At 40.4% G+C, this 19,048-nt stretch overlaps 1 protein-coding gene across 1 annotated transcript in view; it reads left to right on the forward strand.

The window, feature by feature from the left end:
* Positions 1 to 7,409, forward strand: part of LOC111156708 (cyclase associated actin cytoskeleton regulatory protein 2) — a 132,745-nt gene extending 125,336 nt beyond the window's left edge. Inside the window, exons 12-13 of the mRNA XM_022517746.1 lie at positions 2,979 to 3,119; positions 5,985 to 7,409. Of these exons, the coding sequence (XP_022373454.1) occupies positions 2,979 to 3,119; positions 5,985 to 6,068 (225 nt within the window). The 3' untranslated portion in view covers positions 6,069 to 7,409. The remainder of the gene's footprint in view (positions 1 to 2,978; positions 3,120 to 5,984) is intronic.
* The last annotated feature ends 11,639 nt before the right edge of the window (positions 7,410 to 19,048 follow it).

Consider the following 19,048-nt stretch of genomic DNA (forward strand, 5'->3'; position numbering starts at 1 on the left):
GAGTGAATGAGGTGCCGGATGGTACAGGGAGGACTTAACCGTGCTGTAAGCGAACTGTCCTAAAAAAAAGGCCAATAAGCCAAATGTTAAACTCTGATAAAGCTGTTTGACATACATGTTTAAGTATTTGGTGTATTTCTTATGTTTCTAAGTTTGAAATACATCCTAATTTTCTTAAGGATGGGCATGTGTTCTAAAAACAATCTGGTTAAAAAAAATAATAATAAGAATAAATAAATAAAAACAATCTGGAAGGATATGCCGTGGTTATCTGTCCAACAGGGATAGGAACTTGACAGCAGGGTTCAGAGGTGAGAGAGGTATTTGATTGAATACTTTTCAAGGTTTTGGGTGTTCAAACCAAGTGAATGTCATTTCCTGTTTAAGACATTTAATACATTGTTTCAAAAGGGCTGCACACAACAGAAATCAGTGTTTGTCCTCCGGGTAAGGACAGGTATTGACTGTAAGTGGGCATTAGGGATATCTGGGGAGTGATGGAAATATTCTAGAACCGAAGGGATAGCTTCACAGCTCTGTAAACCTACTAAGTATCATTAAATTGTACACGTAGAACAAGTGAATTGTAGGGGCGCCTGGGTGGCTCCGTTGGTTAAGCATCTGCCTTCTGCTCAGGTCATGATCCCAGGGTTCCTGGGATCGAGCCCCTCCTCATTGGCGGAGCAGGGAGCCTGCTTCTGCCTCTGCCCCTCTCCTTGCCCCCTCGCTCCTCCCCTGCTCCTACTTGCTTGCTCACTCTCTCAATTAAATAAATAAAATCTTTAAGAAAAAAAAAAAAGTGAATTTTATGTTTGCAGATTTTACCTCAATTACTTAAAAGATTGAAAGGAGAAAAAGGGCATGCACCAAAGTTCACATGATTTGGGCCAGTTATTCTGTTTTTGGCAAACTACCCTCAAAAAAAGGACAAATGATGAGGGAGAGAAGAGACTAAGTATAACATGGAAATTCTTTAAATTTTTATAGAGAAATGGGGGCGCCTGGATGGCTCAGTCGTTGGAGCATGCGACTTTTAATCACAAGGTTGTGGGTTTGAGCCCCACTGTGTGTGTTGAGTTACTTTAAAATAAAATCTTTTTTTAAAAACCACTTTTTTAAAAATGTATTTATTTATTTGACACAGAGAGAGAAAGCACAAACAGGGTGAGCAGCAGAGGGAGAGGAAGCAGCAGACTCCCCGCCGAGCAGGGAGCCCAACACAGGACTCCATCCCGGGACCCTGGGATCATGACCTGAGCCGAAGGCACTCGCTTAACCAACTGAGCCACCCAGGCATCCCCTAAAAAAAACTTGTTATAGAGAAACAAATTTCCGAAAACCCTAACTAATCTAGAAACATATTACATGCTAGAGCATTGGCTTGGGCAAGGTCACACATCACCTGTCACTCAGCAGAGGAGATACTCTTTGGCCCAGTTCTCTTGACAAGAAACCAGCTCTGTTCTCAAAGTGTTCCCAGACCACCAGGGGCAAAGAGCGTGGAGATAAACTCGTCTCATGCAGCATTGACCGAAATGCTGTGGAAAAGACCATTCTCACCGTTTATCAGGGCGATGTTTTTAAGGTCTGCTGTTGCTTTTTCAGACTTTCAGATCCGTGGGGTATTGAAGCATTTTTAATATAGCATAGCAGTATATAAATATAAATAAAGTGGATTAGCGTCCTGCACTTGCCTCCCGTGTCCCCGTTCTGCCTCACGAACAAATCACCCAAGGCAGTTTATCCTTTCTCTCGTCTTGCCTCGCTCCCCGTACCACTCTGGGCAGCGTGTAGATTCTCTTCCTCACTCTAAGATAAACAAATCTAGAAATTACCAAAACATTACTGCTGACACATTCTTGAAATACAGATACATGTATTATTACTGCATTTATGTCAAAGCCCTGGGCTTACCTGACCTTGAACTACCTTTGCCTTTTTTTTTTTTTTTTTTTTTTGGCCCTGGGGCTCATTTCTAACTCAGTGTCCAGTTTCTATGGAGAGAGGAGAAAACAGAGAAGTGTGGCAACCTGGCTAGACTCCCCCTAAGGAATTCCTTACATCATCTGCCCCATCAACGGGAGTTGCCCCTTGGGTTTGCAAACCAGCCTTTTCTTCGGGGTGAAAGAGGAGAGGTCTTTATCACGTCAATTACCATGACAAGAAGGAAAATCATAGAGTTGTAATATGGTCATTGGGGGAACAGTCGGCCCCTATAGAGATTGGGGGAGAGGGCAATGTCTGAAACCTGTTCAAAAAGAAATGTGAAACGGGACCGAATTTTTATAGCACATAGATATTTGTAAACAATATAAAGGAGGTTATTCTTTGTCTTTGTCTATATTTGTCTATGGTCCTGTTTATCCATGCAATGAGTGGCGTAAACCACGTCCCCACTTCTGGCTCCTGCAATTAATACATTTCAAAATACTTAGACACTCATTGTCTTACTCAAGCTTCACATTGAGCCAGTGAGATTTTTATCTGGTGAAAGATTTCTATGAAAAGAACCGTACTGTTTCTTATTTAGGTTCAAGAAAAAAAAATCTACTCAATTACAGAATAATGTATTTACTCTGAAATGACAGTATTAGGATTTGTTTTAACCCAAGATTCATAGATTTGTCAGAACTAACATTTTCAGCAAAGAAAAGCAAAATGCGTCTTGTTACTTTTATCCGTGAAATCAAATATATGTTTCAAATCCACTAGAGGGTTGTGAGACTTTTTCTGAACGCTTAGCTGCTGTTTTCGCATTAATCCCTTCCCTTGGTCTCAGGAAAAGAGACCCTGAGGCTTAAGAATCCCTTTGTGTGGTCCTTTCATTCTGTCCCCAAATGACACCCACCGGTTCAGCCTGGAGACGATGCTACTCACGCCCCTCTCCAGCGCTGACCCCGCCCTTCCTAGAGCCACGGCCCTCGGACTGTGCTGTTTTTACGTATGTCGGTGCCAGACCGTTCTTTTGCCTGTTTCAGGTAATGGGGAAAGTGCCAACCATTTCCATCAATAAGACGGAAGGCTGCCACATATACCTCAGTGAGCATGCGCTGGGCTGTGAGATCGTGAGCGCCAAGTCTTCTGAAATGAATGTCCTTATTCCTCAGGATGGGGATTACGTAAGTACCGTTTCAAAGCCGCTGAGGACTTTCTCTGGAGCCTCCCTTAGTCGCGTTCTCAGAGACTGATTCCTTGACTCCCAGCCTGGGAGCTTCGTTGGTGGGTTGATGCGCGGGCACGAGGGGAATTCGATGTGTGATTGTCCTGGCAGCGGACTCATAACTGACCTCACGGGCTAGCCTTGGTCAGATAGGACCTCGCGCACCTGAGTTCACGGTATTTAGGCCTGAAGGTTGTCCTTTGCTATGGTGAAGGCAAACACGAGGGAGAAATTCGAGCGAGGGGGTGATAGTAAGTCGACCTATTTCTGTAGGTATACTTGGGTCAGGGGTTCTCAAACTCAGCGGAAGGACCCGCCGAGAAGCTCCAAGGAAATGCCAACTCCCAGAGTCTGCGCCTTGGGGGCTGGATTCAGGAGGCTTCGGGTGGGGTCTGGGGAATCGGTATTTTAATAGGCATCCTGGGGGATTCCGACGCCGGCAGTCCATCCAGCCCTTCCCAGACCCCCAGCCTAAGTCATTCGGCCACCACTTGTTTTCTGGGCCTCCTCTCCTGCAACAAAGCAGCTAATAGGAGAAGCATGCAGATACCCTCCCACGTTGAAAAGGAAGTCCAGGGGCACCTGGGTGGCTCAGTGGGTTAAATGTCTGCCTTTGGTTCAGGTCATGATCCCAGGGTCCTGGGATGGAGACCCCCATCGGGCTCCCTTCCCTGTGGGGAGCCTGCTTCTCCCTCTCCGTCTGCTGCTTCCCCCCTGCTTGTGCTCTCCTACTCTCGCTCTCTCACAAATAAATGAACAAAATCTTTAAAAAGCAAACCAAAAAAAAAAAAAGAAAAAAAAAAGAAAGAAAGAGAAGGAAGTCCAAATGTATCCATCTTCTGCATCACGCAGTGTGGTGGACTTGATAGCTGTGGCTCTCTGGAAGCAAGTTGTTGCTTTCTACTCGCTGTCCCTTCTTGGACGTGCAGATAAACCCAGAGGTGATTCCCTCTGATTCTGACTGTGGAAGGGGCGGTGAGCCGGAGAAGGATGGGAGAAGTGACTTCGAAGACACCCCCATCAGCCTGTGGGCCAGTCACCATCCGCATCCTTAGGCAGACAGCAACCGTGCTTGAATGTTCTCTCACCTGTCCGTAAATTCCTCAGCATTACCCTCGTGCTACGGGATGTAGCCTAGAATCCATCACATAAGGCTGAAAAGCAAAAGTCTGCCAACACTGAGCCACGCTTCGTGGCTATTTGCTTAAACTAACCCCGAGTTTGGGAAGAGCCCTCTCACCTTCTCTACATAAAAATTACTGAGCATTACTAGAGCTGATACAGAGCAGCTTTGCACGGGAGAGCCAAATGTTAGGCTGGTCCCTGGCCTTTGCACTGTTCCAGCAGAAGGCTCCGCTACATGGGAGCTGGATCCGCTGAGAGAAGCCGTGGGTCTGGATTGGCATTCCAGACTGAGCTAGCATCCCTGGGCGCAGTCCCAGGCATCTGTGCTCAGTAGAGCTTCTCAGGGCATTCCACTGTAGGGCCGAGCTCCAGATCCCCTGACCGAAGGTGGGAGTATGGGTCAACACCTGAGCTTTTATGCTGAAAAAGGAGTCTTCCCCCATCAGTAGGTTTTCCTGTGCCCTCATCCCATGGTCCTCTTGATAACATTTTCTAGTGGGAGCTAGTAGGGAGCAGGCAGAGGTCCTACCATGGACCTTGTAATCTGGGAGTGGGTGGTGGGGAGGACTCATCCTGAAGAAGTCCGTCACCCAGAGAAGAATGTCATCATATTACTGTCACTTCACCGCCAAAAGAGATGGGGAACGGCTATCTGTAGTACGGTTAGCTGTCAAAGAACTACCTTCACTCTGGGGCATTCTCTACCTGGTACTTGACAGCAAGCACCAAGCCTTGTTTACTTCCAGAAGAGGCAGTTGGATCCCACATCTAAGAAAATACGTACTCGTGTGTGGGTTCCACTGCAAGAGGGCGTCGCGCTGATGGAGGAGCAGAGACACAGCTTATCAGACACTTGGGGTCTCAGCCGCGCTGTGAGCACATAACATCCCAGGAGGGCCCAGAAGCCGGGGCCAAGGGGACTGCCTCCCAGCTTCCTCGGTGATCCTTTTCTTAAATGACTGCAGAACCACTTTCTGGGGAGTGGAGAGATTCCAAACTACTTTTACTTTGGCTCCGCCCCCCTGCCGCCCCCCTCCCGTGATGCTCATGCGTGTCCTACTCCAATGGGAGGAGTGAGGTGGTAGAATGCAGGGTAACACGTTGGTATACAACCCAAAGCACAACTTCGTAGTTCATTGGAGAGTCTATAGAGAACGCCGGAGCAAAGCCTTTCTAGTCAGTGTCACTAGGATCCGCAGCCTCAGTGTCCCCTCGGAACTGGTTGGAAATGCAGATTGCCATTCTCTTCCCCAGATCTATGGAATCAGAATCTGCATTTTAACAGGCTCCCCCAGATGATCCTGGGCAAGTTTGCCTGTGGCGGAGAGAGGGTTGAGAGGCTGTCTGGCTTTAAGTCTGGCTGCTTATGGCCATACCATCCTCGGCCATCTGTTCAACTTCTCAGACCTGCGCCCCGTAGATGGCATGTCAGGAACACCCAGCTTCTGGGCCTATAGACTAACAGAGACCATATATATCTCGTAGTTAGAAGAATGCCTGGCTCTTAGTAGATTCTAGCTTTAATGATGATGCTAGCAGACAGTCACAGACCCGACGCGCAATGATGCAGATCTCCACGGGACCCGGAAGACCTCGCCACAACACAGGTTTGGATTCCATAAAATGTCTTTGTCCACCATGTGATACAAATCAGCCTTTCCTCTGTTTAAGTAAATTCGTTCTTCTGCATTTTTTCCAGAGAGAATTTCCTGTTCCAGAACAGTTCAAGACAGCCTGGGATGGATCCAAGTTGGTCACTGAACCTGCAGAAATTATGGGCTAACCTCCAGAGAGACCGAACCCACTGACCTGCATCCACTTAAAAAAAAAAAATAAAATAAAAAAAAAAAAGGCAGCATTAAACACCTAGAAGTGGCAGTAACACCTACGGCTTTAGTTTTGGCCTCCAACAATTCTGTGTTCTAGAAACAGCATCATTTCTGGCATGTCTTCATGGGCATTTTGAAGTATTTAACGTGTTTTCATGATTTGCCTTTGTGTGTGATTTGAGTTCCACATGATGACTTGTGAGCATTACACATTTAAAGGGGGTAAAAATAGTATTCTGTCCCCCGATATTATTAACACGGTAGCTGATGGGTAAAAATACTGCATGATTCAGTTTGATACTTAGGTTTAATTGCTACTTGGAAAATAAAACCTCTGAGAATCTAAGATGTACATTTTTACCTTTAGGCAATTTCTATATGATGTAGTACTAGTTATGCTCTGAAAAATCTCACATTTTTTTCTCATTTTTACCAAATGTTCACCTTTATCAGCACGGATACATCATCAGCATGAATACATATTTCAACCCATTTTTTACAAAACATGAGAAAATTCCATCCCAAGGACTATATCTAGTTACTTGGCCCTTACAAGACTTGTTTTCTTTACGGTTACTAAACACTGAAAGTAGATTGTAATGATTTATCTTAAAATATTCTTCTGCCGTGTCACACGGAAAACTTTTACTTCTCTGCAGAAAGGTTTTTATGCCAAAACATGGGTGGGAGGAAGCAGATGTATGTAGTACCTCGAAATTTTTCTCGAAGATCAAGCTCAATTCTTTGTTTCCCAATTTTGAACCCATTGAATATCAGATGCCTTGTAAATTATGTCATTAATGTTGTATTATAGACTTTTCTTTTTCACTTGCCAGACTTCTAACCAGTCTCAAAAAACAACTAATGAATGTTAAAAAGCCATAGCTGTAATACTTCTTTCAAAAACTGAATTCTTTGTTGGTTTGACTTGCTGCTCCTATTTTGTAGTATTGAGTACCTGCTTTTTCAACATAAGAGAAATATGATATTCCTTTGTACCTTTTCAGTACATAGTGCTGAAAAATCTGCAACTTCTCGGATCACATGTAATGAATTTTAGTATAATGCTTGCAGACCCAATACAAGCATATATATTGTGCCTACTACAGCCTTTGGAATACGTCATTTCCGTTTTTTAAATACCTTCTATATCCATATAGTATTCAGATTACTAATGCTCATGTACCAAGGTTTTGCTATAAAAGTTTTGTTCATATGAATAATGTGGCTTTAGTAAATACCTTTTTTTTCAACTGTAAACATTCTGAAATGAAGTAAAATTCTAATTGTTTAAATACTGGGATGAATTCTGCTTGTTAAAATTATTTTTTTCTGCTTTGATTTGTCCCCTGATCATATGTCAGATATGTTACATTCAGGAAAGACAGCTGAACCCTTCTGGTTGGCTTGAAGAACGTATCTAGCCTGTCGTCGGCTTCCTCGAAGAATAGCTTCTTTTAGATACCAGAGAAAGCCATTTGCAGTTGGCATGACTGTCAGAAAATTCTGGAATCCAGTTGCATAATTCAAGTCCACTGAGAAAATGCTCTGCATAGAACTTCATTAATGTAAATATCCCAGAAAATAAATTTAGCTTTTTTTTTTTTTAAGATTTTATTTACTTGACAGCGAGAGAGAGCACAAGCAGGGGGGTGATGTGAGCCAAAGGCAGACACAACCACTGAGCCACCCAGGTTCCCCTAGTTTTTAATAGGATACAGTATGTATACTATGTATTTTAATGTATAATAAAAATAACGTAATAAATTTGTAAATAAACTTCCGGAGGAAAGATTGTAAGTGGGAAGAAAAGACCCTAAAAAGGACATGCTACATACCCATTAAATAGTAATAATTTTATATTGAAGAAGTTCACTCAAAATTCATAGACTCTTTTGACTGTCCTTGGGCTTTCGTCAGGCTTTCAAAATGCTTCATCGCAGATATTGAAAATCTGGACTTGAGGTTCAATTACTTTCTCACCCCTGGGTCCTTAAGTCACCTACTGGTTTTATGAGTAGGTTGACTTTGTTGAAAAACGGGGGAGGGAAACCAGCTTTGGCAATGTATAAGAAAATGATTACCCAGACAATGCTGGAAATGCAGTATGCTTTCCTTCTTGCACATTATGGAATTCCAAAGTAACCAATGCTATGACCTAAAAAAAAAAAAAAAAATTAAGGATAAGAAATCCATATGAGCAGAATTGCATGTCTTGTACATTCACTAAAAATCAAAACAAACGTGTCAGAACATTAAGTGCCAAGCGTCTCCTGTACCTGTCTGCTTTGCAATGTTACAAAGTATCATTTTATAGGATCGAATGATAAAATAATCAAGAATTGTTGTTTTGAAAAACCTTTTCTTGATAATACAGTTTCCACCAAATAATCTATTACTGATTAATTTCCTTTCACAATAAGACATCTTAGAGTGAAGGATAGATATTAACCACTTTTTATCTACAGAAATTCTTTCTAGAACTGGTAGGAAATAGATACAGTGTTATTCATTTATTCTTTCGTTCATTTCATTCATTGAAAATGTCTACTTCAACTTCTTAGAGTCTGGATGAGTTTCTCTAAAGAATCCCTTCATTTTAAAGACGACAGAGCTGAAGTCTAGTGACATTAACAACTTGCATAAAGCAACTAGTTAGAGATAAAGCAAGGACTAGAACACACACGCGCGCGCGCGCCTTTTTATAACTACTGTAATTTGGCTTTGAGTCTCACCATGTTTCTGAAACTCTCCAAGGACATAAATCTAGTGGCTTTCTGTCATTCCTCATCCGCTGAGATTTGGACACTGCTGTTTTCTTGTTAAACTCCATTTGATTTTGTGATGCACAGTAAAGTTCTCTGACTTCTCTCCCTTTTTTTTTTCTCCCCCTGGCAAATGCTCACTTGTCTCCCTCCATCTATCAGTCTTATGTAGCTGACTGCCAAATCCACATACCTAGTCGGAATCCATCCCCCAGTCTTCACTCCCAATCGCCCAGACAGTATTTCTACCTGCTTGTCCCCACTGCATTCCACATGGCGAAAATGAACACACATTTGCTGTACATATCCATGTTTTCTTCATCTGCCTTTCTAGCTGCTGTCAGTTGTCATCCTAGATCTACAGCCAGACATTTCCCTTGATGGGAACTGCTGAAAGAGAACCAGATCTGGAAGGAACCATGGTTTAGTCTGAACGTGTTTAATTCAGGATATCTTTGTGACATTTAATTGGAAGAAGAGTACGCAGTTGGATGTGGTCTTTTCCATTGCCTCTGACATGAAATCTTTAGGAAGCATTTCTAAGTTTCATATTCCAAAAATGCCTTCCATTAAACATGTTCATTTCAAAACAATTATTTTTAAACCATTGGCACTTTCAGTACCATTTCAGATACAGAAACAACTTAAGGGCTTTAATTGCTCCGACTGAGACGAGTCGATTTAATAGCATTCACAGACTTCTTTGGCAAGTTTAACCATTTCAGTGTTTCTGTGTGTGATGCAGCTTATATCTGTACTACAAGGGAAATGCAAGCCAGCTCAAATTAGCCAGTGGTAATCCATCCAGATTTCTCCAAATGGTTTTTGTTCTTCTGTTGTTTATTTAGTGACTTGGCAGAGAATATGCAATTAACAGAGGGTAACAGTTGCCTATCAATAGAGAATCACTTTCATGTTTCCCTCTAGTACAATCTATCACTTTATATTTAAAAAAAAATGATTTTGGCCCAGGGGCCCCTGGGTGGCTCAGTGGGTTGATCGTCCTACTCTTAGTTTCAGCTCAGGTCCTGATCTCGTGGTGGCTTTGGATGCTCTCTCCTTCTCATTCTCGCCCACTCTCTCTCTCTCTCTCAATGAACACAGTTTTTTTAAAAAAAAAAATTTTAAAGGTGATTTTTGCCCAAAGGTACAACTTTGAATATTTGAGTTCTAAGTCCACTTTATTTCAATATCTTGCTTTTTAAGGCCATCATGGTCAAAAAATGGTGTCACATACTCACATGAAGATTCAGATGAAAGAAATGCATCCTTGACCGCACTTCATGAACCCTAATGGACATTTTTAAGTCCCGTTCGCCAGTGTCACAAAGGTTTCTTTCAGTCACATTCAGTTAACAATTTCCCGTGATGTCAATAATTCATCTTCGAAACTAATCAGAAGGTGTGCATTTAATAAGTATTTTTTGTTATTTTTTAATAATAACTGTATGGCCTCATTTCTTCAACTCGTAAGTCAATAACCTTAGCATGGAAAGTCTTCCTATGAACGTAACAGTTTTGCAGATTTATTTGGGAAAGTGATATTTGTTTAGGAAGACTTTGCCCCCTGCTCACTGTCCCTGTGGGGCAGAGTCATGTTTACGCATCATGAGTGGTTCACATCTCCTAGCAGGGGGGAGCCAATGACACATGTCCCCCAGCAGCCTGCCGTGCAGGGAGCCAATATCATGACACCCCTGCTTTAGGCATTCTTCTTCACTTTAAAAGCCATGGAGGAAATATCCCAGTTAGGGAGGTGCAGACTGCTAGTTTCCAGGGAAGTGACTGCCTTCTGCCATCAAGCACGATAGAATCCATGATCTTTTATGGATATTTAGAGACACAGTCCTACAGCATTACTGAACGACGTCCAGAGATGTAGAGAAAGATTTTACAAGAGCCACGTATGATATGTATTTTCAGGAAAAGGACCTAAGTGTATGGCAATATGGTATTTATGGGAGTCGTAAGTTACACGTATTCCCCATATCCTAGGATAAAGAGAAGTTGGAGGGAATCATCAGGAATTTTCCTCCCTATTACAGATCTTACTTCTTTAGCTCTGACTGCAATGATGAATTGAAACAGAAATTTTTATATTTATTGAAATGAGACAAAACAATTGTTTAAGCCTATTGAAAAAAATCATATTTAAAAGCCTAAGTTATCCAAATTACCTGTCCACATTCACTAAATAAGTGGTCGAAACTTACCTATACATCCTCAGTCACGCTGATATGCCAGGATCTGAAGAAGAAAGAGGGAATATTTTAATGTAAGCCCATTCAGTGGATGTGGAATTCAGAGAATGGTGTCCCATCATTAACAACTAAAATCTAGTTCTCTAGAGAGTCATCAAAATGTTCTCTCATTTGCTAGCATCTAAAATAACTACACCAGCAATATGGTCTACATTCTGCATGCTGCTTCTTCCAAATGGCTACACAACTATTTTATCAAATTAATTCCATACTCTAGTTTTCAGAAATAATTCTCTCTTCAACATCTCACCAGATAGGCATATTTCCAGTAGGGCTTATCTTCTGAGGAAGAAAGCAGCTCCAATTTCGTTAACTCTTCAAGATAGTAAAGTAGGTCTTACACTAATTAGAAGGAACTTCGGGATGGGAGTCAGATCTGGTTTCCATTTGGGATCTGCTACTAAACTGAGGTGTGTCCATTTAACAAATTCTGGTGACACTTTTAATGACGTGTCATTTTTAAAAATTTTTTAAATTTTTATTAATATATAATGTATTATTCACATGTCTTTCTTTTAAAATGAGATCAATGTGTTAACATTTTTTCAGACAGGATTAAACAAATATACAACAAAACTGCCAGTGATAAAGTCTCTAGCTGCCCTCCAAAATCTATTCTTTCATTAGTAGACACATTTCCCAGCCTCTTTTGCAGTCCAAGGGTCATGTGACCAGGTTCTCTTTGAAGGAAGGTGAATATAAATCCCACTTCAGGACTCAGTCTTCTAAGACAGCATATTTTCTCAGTGTTCCCTTTCCCTTCCACCAGTCAGATCCTGGACACAGCAGCCAACCTCAATAATGCAGATGACAATATACTTTGAACAATTCAAAAATACCAAGATAGAAAGTTGTGTCCCTGAGCCACAATATGGAATTCAGCCGCTCACTGACTCAAACCTGTTTGAGGTAGTTGAATGAGAAATAAATTTCAGCCCAAGTGTCCCCTGATAGATGCACGGATAAAGAAGATGTGGTATATGTACACAATGGACTATTACTCAGCCATAAAAAAGAATGAACTCTTGCCATTTGCAACAACATGGATGGATCTTGAGGGTGTCATGCCAAGCGAAACGTCAGTCAGAGAAAGACAAATACCATATGATTTCATTCATGTGTGGAGTTTAAGAAACAAAATAAACAGAGACAAACAAAAAAACAGACACTTAACTATAGAGAACAAACTGATGTTACACGGGGGGCAGTAGGTGGGGGGAATGGATGAAATGGGATGGGGACTAAGGAGTGCACTTCACCATGATGCGCACTGAGTAATGTGTAGAAGTGTTGACTCACTATATTGTTTGCCTGAAACTAATATAACACTGTATGTTAACTCTACTGGGATTAAAATTTTAAGTATATATATATTTTTTTAACTATATATACTTAACTATATATACTTAAGTGTGTGTATATATATAATATATATAAAATTTTAAGTACATATATAGATACTTAAAAATATAAGTATATATAAGTATATATACTTAAAATTTATATATAATATATTTATATATTTAGATAAATGTATATATTATTTATATATTTATATATTAATTATATATTTAATTATTTATATATGTAAATATATATGTGGTGAATTAAGGAATAAAATAATTCTTGCCAATCATTTAAAAAAAGCAATGTTTATATTGTGCTTAACTATTACATATTTGAATTTACTTATCACAAAATTTGCCTACCAAAACTTACATGCCACCTAATGAACCCTTTGATTTACTAGTTCAAGCACCAGAAACACCTTCTAGTAATTTGGAAAGATGTGCACATTAAGTCAAGTGAGTATATATCAGAAAAACAGATTGTAAGAACATTTTTATTAAAATGTTATAAAATGAATAAGTCACAGAGATGAAAAGCAGAGCCCAGGGAATACAGTCAATAGTGTTATAATAAGGTTGCTTGGTGACAAATAGTGACTACATCCATTACAGCGAGCACTGGGCAATGTATAGAACTGTCAGGGGCATCTGGGTGGCTCAGTTGGTTAAGCCTCTGCTTTTGGCTCAGGTCATGAACCCCCCGCATCCGGCTCCCTGCTTCTCCCTCTCCCACTGCTGTTTCCCCTGCTTATACGCAGTCTCTCTTTCTCTCTCTGTCAAATAAATAAATAATTTTATTTTTAATTTAAAAAAAATAGAAGTGTTGAATCATTACGTTGTACAGCTGAAACTAATAAAGCACTGTATGCAATTATACTTCAATTTAAAAAATTAAATAACAAAACAAAGGTTACCCAAAGGATCTTTTGACAGCCCAGCTAAAACAATGTAAAATCAGTTTTAAAATCTTAAAAACTAAAATTTGTATGCTCATTAAAAGAACTATGTTTAAGGGGCGCCTGGGTGGCTCAGTGGGTTAAAGCCTCTGCCTTCAGCTCAGGTCATGATCTCAGGGTCCTGGCATCCAGCCCCACATCATGCTCTCTGCTCGGCAGGGAGCCTGCTTCCCCCTCTCTCTGCCTGCCTCTCTGCCTACTTGTGATCTCTCTCTCTATGTCAAATAAATAAATAAATAAATAAATAAATAAACAAAATCTTAAAAAAAAAAAAGAACTATGTTTAGTTTCTATAGAGAGGTATATAAATATATATGACAAGAAATCATTTAGTATAGTGTTTAAAACATGGATCATAATTTTATAACTTTAAAAATTTTTTTAAATCACTTCTCTGCACTTCAGTTTGTTCATCTTTAATATAGAGATGATGATAATAACAGTATTTACTCACCAGATTGTTTTGAGGATTAAATTAATATTGATGTAGCACATAATAAAGGTTATATAAGTATTAGTTAATATTATCATCATCATTATAGCATTGAGACAAATATGGAAAGATACCAAAATGGCAGCAATGGTTATTTGAGTAAGGGGTTGAAGGAAAAGACATTTTCTCTTTCTATTCTTCTTTATTATTCTTGAGTAATCTCTACACCTAACATGGGGCTTGAACTCATTATCCTGAGATGAAGAGTCACACCTTCCACTGACTGAGCCAGCTGGGTGCCTCTAAACACTCAATAATTTTTTTTATTAACGTTTAATGTATTATTTGCTTCAGGGGTACAGGTCTGTGAATCATCAGTCTTACACATTTCACAGCACTGACCATAGCCCATACCCTCCCCAATGTCCATAACCCAAACACCCTATCCCTACTCCCCTACCCCCCAGCAAACCTCAACTTGTTTCCTGAGATTAAGAGTCTCTTATGGTTTGTCTCCCTCCCGATCCCATCTTGTTTCATTTTTTCCATCCCTACCCTCCCACGACCCTCTCCCTGCCTCTCAAATTCCTCATATCAGAGAGATCATGTGATAATTGTCTTTCTCTGATTGACTTATTTCACTTAGCATAATACCCTCTAGCTCCATCCACGTCATTGCAAATGGCAAGATTTGGGGGGGTTGATGGCTGCATAGTATTCCATTATATATACATGGAATATATATATTCCATATGTGGAATATATATGGAATGTGATATATATATCATATATATACGTATTTTTATATAGATAAAGAAGATGTGATATCAATATCACATCTTCTTTATCCACTCATCTGTTGATGGACATCTAGGTTCTTCCCATAGTTTGACTGTTGTGGACATTGCTGCTATAAACATTCGGGTGCATATGCCCCTTCAGATCATTATATTTGTATCTTTACAGTAAATACCCAGTAGTGTGATTGCTGGGTCATAGGGTAGCTCTATTTTCAATTTTTTTTAATATTTTGATTTATTTATTTGACAGAGATCACAAGTAGGCAGAGAGGCAGCCAGAGAGAGAGAGAGAGGAGGAAGCAGGCTCCCCAGAGAGCAGAGAGCCAATGCAGGGCTCGATCCCAGGACTCTGGGATCATGACCTGAGCCAGAGGCAGAGGCTTTAACCCACTGAGCCACCCATGTGCCCCTATTTTCAAATTTCTGAGGAACCTCTATATTGTTTTCCAGAGTGGCTGCACCAGCTTCCATTCCCATCAACAGTGTAGGAGGGTTCCCCTTTCTCTGCATCCTCTCCAACATCTGTCATTTCCTGACTTGTTAATTTTAGCCACTCTGACTGGTGTGAGGTGGTATCTCACTATGGTTTTGATTTGTATTTCCCTGATGCTGAGTGATGTTGAGCAATTTTTCATGTGTCTCCTTACCATTTGGTTGTCTTCTTTGCAGAAATATCTGTTTGTGTCTTCTGCCTGTTTCTTGGCTGGATTATTTGTTCTTTGGGTGTTGAGTTTGATAAGTTCTTTATATATTTTGGATATTAGCCCTTTATCTGATATGTCATTTCCAAGTATCTTCTCCCATTTTGTCAGTTGTCTTTTGGTTTTGTTGACTGTTTCCTTTGCTGTGCAAAAGTTTTTTATCTTGATGAAGTCCCAATAGTTCATTTTGCCCTTGTTTCCCTTGCCTTTGGCGATGTTTCTAGGAAGAAGTTGCTGCGGCTGAGGTCGAAGAGGTTGCTGACTGTGTTCTCCTCAAGGCTTTTTTTTTTAAGATTTTATTTATTTTCCTCAAGACTTTTGATGGATTCCTGTCTCACATTGAGGTCTTTCATCCATTTTGAGTCTGTTTTCGTGTGTGGTGTAAGGAAATGGTCCAGTTTCATTCCTCTGCATGTGGCTGTCCAATTTTCCCAACACCATTGTTGAAGAGACTGACTTTTTTCCATTGGACATTCTTTCCTGCCTTGTCAAAGATTCGTTGACCATAGAGTTGAGGGTCTATTTCTGGGCTGTCTAATCTGTTCCATTGATCTATGTGTCTGTTTTTGTGCCAGTACCATACTGTCTTGATGATGACAGCTTTGTAATACAGCTTGAAGTCTGGAATTGTGATGCCACCAGCTTTAGTTTTCTTTTTCAACATTCCTCTGGCTATTTGGGGTCTTTTCTGGTTCCATATAAATTTTAGGATTATTTGTTCCATTTCTTTAAAAAAGTTGATGGTATTTTGATAGGGATTGCATTAAATGTGTAGATTGCTGTAGGTAGCATAGACATTTTCACAATATTTGTTCTTCTAATCCAGGAGCATGGAACATTTTTCCATTTCTTTGTGTCCCCTTCAATTACTTTCATGAGTACTTTATAGTTTTCTGAGTACAGATTCTTTCCCTCTTTGGTTAGGTTTATCCCTAGGTATCTTATGGTTTTGGGTGAAATTGTAAATGGGATCGACTCCTTAATTTCTCTTTCTTCTATCTTGCTGTTTGTGTATAGAAATGCAACAGATTTCTGTGCATTGATTTTATATCCTGACACTTTACTGAATTCCTGTATGAGTTCTAGCAGTTTCGGAATGGAGTCTTCGGGTTTTCCACATAAAGTATCATATCATCTGCAAAGAGTGAGATTTCAACTTCTTCTTTGTGGATTCAGATGCCTTTTATTTCTTTTTGTTGTCTGATTGCCAAGGCTAGTACTTCTATTATATGTTGAATAGCAGTGGTGAGAGTGGACAGCCTTGCCCTGTTCCTGAACTTAGGGGGAAAGCTCTCAGTTTTTCCCCATTGAGAATGATATTCACGGTGGGTTTTTCATAGATGGCTTTGATGCTATTGAGGTATGTACCCCCCATCCCTACACTGTGAAGAGTTTTGATCAAGAAAGGATGCTGTATGTCCTGGAAGCTTTTTATCTCTCCTATTTTCAATGAGAGCTTAGCTGGATAGAGTATTCTTGGCTGCATGCTTTTCTCATTTCGTGCTCTGAATATATCATGCCAGTCCTTTCTGGACTGTCAGGTCTCTGTGGATAAGTCTGCTACCAATCTAATATTTTTACCATTGTATGTTACAAACTTCTTGTCCTGGGCTGCTTTCAGGATTTCCTCTTTGTCACTAAGACTTGTAAATTTTACTATTAGATGACGGGGTGTGGACCTATTTTTATTGATTTTGAGGGGGTTTCTCTGTGCCTCCTGGATTTTGATGCTTGTTCCCTTTGTCATATTTAGGGAAATTCTCTATTATAATTTGCTCCAATGTACCTTCTGCCCCCTCTCTCTTTCTTCTTCTTCTGGAATCCCAATTATTCTAATATTGTTTCATCTTATGGTGTCACTTATCTCTCAAATTCTCCCCTCGTGGCCCAGTAGTTCTTTGTCTCTCTCTTGCTCAGCTTCTTTATTCTCCATCATGTGGTCTTCTATATCCCTAATTCTCTCTTCTGCCTCATTTATCCTAGCAGTAAGAGCCTCCGTTTTTTATTGCACCTCATTAATAGCTTTTTTTATTTCAACTTGGTTAGATTTTAGTTCTTTTATTTCTCCAGAAAGGAATTCTCTAGTATCTTCCAGGCTTTTTTCAAGCCCAGTTAGCACCTTGATAATCCTCATTCTGAACTCTAGGTCTGACATCTTACTAATGTTGTATTGATTAGGTTCCTAGCCTTCAGTAATGCCTCTTGTTCTTTTTTCTGAAGTGAGTTTTTCCGCCTTGTCATTTTATCCAGATAAGAATAGATGAATGAGAGAACAAAATACTAAAAAGGTACCAACAACCCCAGAAAGATATACACTCACCAAATCAGGAGAGACCTGAAACTGGGGAGAGAAGAAAGGAGGGGAAAAAAAGAAAAAAGAAAATGATATAGATATAGATATAGATATAGATATAGATATAGATATAGATATAGATATAGATATAGATATAGATATAGATATATTAGACTGGTGAATATAACAGAGCCGCAAACTTGATTTTGGGTAGATTTTGGTCTGTTAGAAGAAGCTGCCTCTCAAAATTTTAAAGAAAGAAAAATCTCTATACACACAAATAAGGACAAACATGATGAAGAGATGGTATATGACTGTAAAGATGAAAATTTAAAAAGATTCTTAAAAAAGGAATTGATAAGTTAAAAGTTGTTTGAAAAAAGAAGAAAAAAAAGGAGGAAAGAATGTGATCAGGCTGGAGACTAGAACAAAGCCATGTGCTAGATTTAGGGTATATTTTGACCTATTAAAAGAAACTATATCCCAAAATTTTAAAGAAAGAAAAACCTATATGTATACAAAAGAATAAGTTTAAATACATTGAAGGGATAGATAGAATATGACTATAACAATGAAAAATTTAAAAGATTTTTTAAATATGTTGATAAAATAAAATAGTTTTTTAAAACTTTAAAATAGGAAAGAGGAAAAATCTTAAAAATAGAGTAAGAAAAAAATAAAATTAAAAAAATTTAACTTTGAAAAACTAAAGAACCATGGGAAAAGCCATGAATTCTATGGGTTGCATTGCCCTACCTCTTGAGTTCCGCAGTTCTCATTGATCAGTGGACTTGGGCTTGGCTGGGTGTTCTTGCAGATCTTCTTGGGAGGGGCCTGTTGCCACGATTCTCAAATGCCTTTGCCGGAGGCGGAATTGCACCGCCCTTGCCAGGGGCCGGGCTAAGCAATCTGCTCGGGTTCGCGCTCGGGAGCTTTTGTTCCCTGATCACTTTCCGTAGAGCTCTGGAGGGCGGGAATGAAGATGGCGGCTGCCTAGTGTTTGGCCAGAGGAGCCGAGAGCTTGGGGCCCCACTCCTCCGTGCGCCCTCGGAGAAAAGCCGTCAATCCCTCCGTCTCCCTCATCTCCAGCTGCAGTCTGAGCTCACCCGGCCTGTGACCGAGCATTTCTGTCTCTGGCGTGGGGCCCTGTTTGGAGTCTCCAAACCCAGCAGATTCCTGGCATGTGCTCCTCCCGGAGGAAGGTGAGTCTCTCCAGATCTGCCACTTGTGGGGTCCCTGCTCGAAGCACAGTGGCCTGATTGTGCCTCAGGTCACGGTTTAAGGTAACCCCAAGCTGAGAATTCACTCCTCAGCTCGGTCTCTGCCACGGGCTCCCCCACTCCGATACCTGGGGGCTCTGCTGCACTCAGACACCC

The sequence above is a fragment of the Enhydra lutris genome, unplaced genomic scaffold (assembly GCF_002288905.1).
Source record: "Enhydra lutris kenyoni isolate GAN:26980312 unplaced genomic scaffold, ASM228890v2 scaffoldscaffold48, whole genome shotgun sequence".
NCBI lineage: Eukaryota > Metazoa > Chordata > Mammalia > Carnivora > Mustelidae > Enhydra > Enhydra lutris.